The sequence below is a fragment of the Pterocles gutturalis genome, unplaced genomic scaffold, assembly GCF_000699245.1.
Source record: "Pterocles gutturalis isolate BGI_N339 unplaced genomic scaffold, ASM69924v1 scaffold39989, whole genome shotgun sequence".
Lineage (NCBI taxonomy): Eukaryota > Metazoa > Chordata > Aves > Pterocliformes > Pteroclidae > Pterocles > Pterocles gutturalis.
Window position 1 is genome coordinate 683 of NW_010132053.1, and position 4920 is coordinate 5602.

At 55.9% G+C, this 4920-nt stretch overlaps 1 gene segment (V, D, J or C); it reads left to right on the forward strand.

Annotated features, from left to right (window-relative positions):
- Positions 1–1547: 1547 nt before the first annotated feature.
- Positions 1548–1922, forward strand: LOC104467140 (the record flags this gene model as incomplete). The annotated part of the segment is given in 1 exon segment: positions 1548–1922. A coding segment is annotated over 1 exon segment (375 nt), but the record flags the coding sequence as incomplete, so codon positions are not given.
- Between the last annotated feature and the right edge of the window lie 2998 nt (positions 1923–4920).

Sequence of the window (4920 nt, forward strand, 5' to 3'; positions counted from 1 at the left end):
CGCCATCGCAGGGGCCAGTTAGGAGTTTCTGCTGTCCCCAGTGATGGTGGGGCAGGTCCTGCCATGGTGCTGCCCTGTGCTGCAAGGCGGCTGTGCCTGGTGTCCCCGCTTGGCTGTACCTTAGAGCCCCAGGTCTGTTCCCGCCCTGTCATTTGGGAAGGGATGACCCCCAACTGCCCTATCCCTGCCAACGCCGTGCATCCAAGCTCCCCTGCACTCCCCAGCTGGCACCCAGGACCCTGCTGGATGCCCCCCCCAGCCTCCTCCCTGCCCAGGGGTGCCAGGAGCCCTGGGCACTGCCCACCTGCTCCCCCGGCCAGTGCTGGTTTTAACCCATAAAGGAAACGGTTTCTGGGGTCGGATGTTTGCACAAGCCACGCCAGGGCAGTTTCAGGACGGTTCATGCTGCAAGGCTGTTCGGCACATCCCACCCTTTCCCTTCTCCCTTACTTCCAGGCATGAGTTTAGGAGCCACGCGGCAGCAGCGGAGGGTGCCTGGTGTGGCCTCCGGTGCTCAGTCCTGGCAGCTGGGACACAGCAGTCGTGTGTAGCCTCCCCAGTGCCCGCCCCAGGACCAGCACCCTCTCACCTGCCCCACTCCCACGGAGGCCGCGTGCCAGGCAGATGCTGAAGGGCCAAAGCCCTGGTACGTCTAGCACAGCACCCATCCTCTTCCGTAGCTCCCTGGAAGGAGGAGAGCTGGCCTTCTGAGCTGAATGTTGTCCCCTTTTACTGTCTTCCTCAAAAAAGGAACAGAAACCCCACGGAAGTCTGAGAAAGGCTCAGAAGCTGGTTATCCACAATAGATGGCATCAGCTTCAGCTAAATGCTTTGTGTAGAAAATTTCAGAGGTGTTTTTTTTTTTTTTTGGCTTGTTGCGGCCTTTGCACCAAGGCATAAACCTACCCCGAGGCAAACCACCCCTCTGAAATGGGAAGTGCCTTGAACCACAAAATCTTCGAAGCATCATTTATTTTCTAGTGGCAGAGGTTCACCGACTCTGCCTCTTTCTATGACCACTTGCACAAACCACAGTATTTGCATATTTTCAAGTTCAGTCTCAGTTGGTGCTGTTGAAATTCAGCACTCCAAGAGCTCGTTTGCTCCAAGCCAAGCACCCTGTTAGACTGGCACCGAGACTCCAAACCTGCAGGTCTCTGCTGTCTCTCTCACTCCTGTGCAAGGAAAATACATCTGCCGTATGTCTCTTCACGTCTGAATGGTGCCCAGGAGGATGGCTGCCTCTTCAGCCCCCAGAGAGCAGCATCGCTGAGTCTCGGCTGCAGCCACACACCCGCGTGGCACAGGGCCGAGACGTGGGATGCTGGTGACAGGGAATCCCACAGACACGCACGTTGGGTGTTCTCTGGACAGCTGGGGCCTCTTCCCTCCAGGGCAGCGTGTTTCAATGGCTAGGCTGAATGTCAACAAAATAATCTGACCACAGAGACCTTGAGCTGTGAGCTCCTTTGCTGATGGTAGGAGCTGCACTGAAAGACTCCGGCCAGGACCAAAACCCCACGGGCGCAGCTGTGTCCACACTTCAGAGACCTTCCTCCTTCCACATCCACCTCCCCGCACCGCTCTGTCCCCCTCGCAGGCCAGCCCGTGGTCTCCCCCACCATCCACCTCTTCCCGCTGTCCTTGGACAAGGTCCCATTGCAGAGCAAAGCCACCCAGGTGTGTCTGCTGCAGGGCTTCTACCCCGGCGCCGTGCAGGTGGCCTGGACAGCCAATGGCCGTGCCCTCACCAGGGCACTGAGACCAGCCAGCCCCGGCGGCAGAGCAACCACCAGGACATGGCCAGCAGCTACCTGGTGCTGAGTGCCGCCAACTGGAAGAGCCACAAGCCCTACGCCTGCAAGGACACGCACGAGACTGGCTCCACTGAGAAGGTCCTGAAGAGATCCAAGTGCTCCTAACCCTGGGGAATGGAGAGCTCTCACCCTGGAAGATCACATCCTCTGCCACAGTGTTTCACCACCTGCCCCATCCCTGTCCCCTCCTTCTGTGCAAGTCTCTGCTGTCTCTGCGGGCCCTTCCTTTTCCCCGTGCCTGAATCCCTCCCATCCTCCCTGTCCCCTCATCCTGGGCATCATCCATCAGCTAGCACTGACCTGCATCCACATCTCCCCGTCCTTCCTCCTTGGTCAAATATGATCATAACCCTGAAACAAAACACGGCCCCAGTTGGTCAGAGCTTAACTGCTCGCTCCACATCCTGTGCTCGCTGGGCTGGGCCATTTCACCACGTATGGTCTGTGGCTGGGTGTCCCCAGCTGGCGGCTGCCTTCCCTCCCTGGGCTCCTGCCCCAAATTCTGTTGCACTTGGGGAGCGGAGCAGGAGCCATCTCGGGCCCTGGGGCTGCACCAGCCCTGGATTTGGTCTGTGGGCAATGGTGGCTTGATCTCCTGCAGCAAAGGCGGGAGCTAAATTAAATTGGAGAAAGCCACCCGCCAGGGCTCCTCCGCTGCAGCCACCAGCGCTGACCGATGCCCCTAGCCCTCCCCTCTGCCCTCAGAGGGGACCCTGACCCAGGCAGGGCATTAAGGGCTGGGACCTGCACTGAGATCTGTTAGGACAGAAATAAAAACCCTTGTGAATTCGGCCTTTAGTCATGACCCACTGATGCAGCGATGGCATCATGAGCAAGCATCCTGGGGCACAATCTCCCCGTCATGGCTGGAAGGCTGCGTTAGCTCAGGGGGCTCTGAACTCCCCCGTACCAGAACCAACCCCGCACCAGTGCCTTTGCTGACGCTGAGGTGCCTGGAGTGAAGAAGGAAGTCCTTATTTACCTCGGTTGGATGGTCCAGTGCCCCTCACCCAGCCCCCCGGCACAGTGCAACAGCAGAGGGGCTGCACCGCTCACCAGCCACAGGCTGCCCCAGCACAGGGCACGCAACACAGCTGCCAAAAGGAGGGTTGACCACCTGCCAGGCACCAGAAATCTTGCCCAGGTAAGGATGTGGGCTGTGCTGGGGTCTGGTTTTGCCTTGGAGTGTGGAGCCAGGCTGCAGGGTGGCATGGGCACTGGGCACTGAGGTTCCCAATGAAACCACAGCACCTATCTCAGCACTGGCGTTTCTGGGCGGTGGGAAGGAGGGATTGGTGGTTTATTCCTGAGGTTTACCCACACGTGCACTGTGCGATGGCCAGTGGTCCTCATTCGCCCTGGCCACAGCCACAGTGTGGTCTGAGGAGTGTCAGGACAGTGGCTGGTATCCCCCAGGGCAGCCCACAGCCCCCTGCATGGCAGCAGCGCAGGTTGAGACAAGGTGCTGCCTCCTGCACCTTGGGGACACTCAAAGCATCCTCCAGCCCTGCCTCACCTGGGATTAATGTCCCCATGCCATGGGCAGGAACGTGGGCTTATAACAAGCACAAGGCTCATGGTCCTGGGCAGCAGTGGGTCTCTGGAGCAGCCAACAACACAGCCACGGCTCTGGAGAGCCCAGCCAGTACAGCCGACGCAGCCCACACAGGATGGGGGGGCCCAGAACACCACCTCATTTTCCCGTGGCCCCTCCAGCTGGGGAGGATGTATTGGCTGTCCTGCTGCTCCTGCCCTGCCACATCCACCACAGCAGATCCAGCACCACGCAGCCTTCTGTGTCCATCGGAACACCTCCCTCCCATCACCTCCATCCTGCTGTGTCCATCGGGACATCTCCATCCTGTCACCTCCATCCTGCTGTGTCCGTCAGGACACCTCCATCCCATCGCCTCCATCCTGCTGTGCCCACAGGGCCCAGGACTGCTCCGCCCATGGGGCAGGAGGTTTTTGCATGGCCCTGTATCACTGTGTGGTGTATTCGGGGCCGGGACCCTGTTGACCGTCCGAGGTGAGTCGCCGACTTCTTCTCGGTCTTTCCTTCCCCACCACGAAATTGTGACATTTTGTCGATTTTTAGTGATTTGGGGTTTTCTCGGACTTGGCGCTGGGCTGGGGTCTGTCGCCTATTCAGGGACAGGCATTAAGCGCGTCATTTTGGGCTGTGTCTTGTCCCTGGGGACTCAGAGGTCTCTGGTATGCGCCACGGAGGGTTGGGGTGTTTTTTCTCCGTTGAAAGATCTTAACATTTGGCCAGGAAATGTGTCTGAGGTCTCAGGGAGTCTATTTCAGGAACTCAGGTTTAGGTCTTCAAGAAAGTCAATTTTCGTCTTTATTAAAGAAATTAGGCATTAGAGTAAGTTCTAAGGTCTAAGTCCTCAACTCTTAGTCCTGAGGACTAAGTCCATCGCCCTTGGTGAGGAGCAGGGGCTCCTCTGTGGGGTCCCGCTGCAGAGAGTGTGGGCGCTGCGAAATGGCAGCCCGTCCTCGGCCACGTGCGGGCTAAAGATTTTGTGTTAAAATGGCACATCCCCGGGATTGTAACCAGATGTTTTTGGGGATATCTTAAAGAGCCTGTTGTCCAGGTAAGTGTGTCAAAAATTGAGATCTTTGTGCTGAAAATGCTCCTGGCAGCATTGCTTGTCTGTCTTTGTCTGTAATTTTAAAAAGAATTTGGCAAAAAAATCCCAATCTGAACCAAATTACTAGGGGCGTAAGACTGAGAAAATTTGACAATTTCCGCAGCAGAAAGTTTTTAATGGTGGAGTCCTCCTGTTTTTTGAATAGAGAGATAGAGACACTGCACATTTGAGGAGGCAGCAGAACCATCTCGGAAAGACCAAACATCTTTTCTCTTCCTTCGGGTGATTCTTAGTTGCACTTTTTCTGAGACAAGTCTGAAAGAGTCTGAAAGCAGAACTGGGCAGAAAGCAGGATGATTTGTCTCTAAAATTTTGATTTTTTTTTTTTTAATTGCCTTGCAGAAGGAAAGAAATGAGTTTATGGCAACTAATCAGATATTTTTGGTTTTTATATATATATAATATATATGTGAATATATATAACACATATATAACATACATTT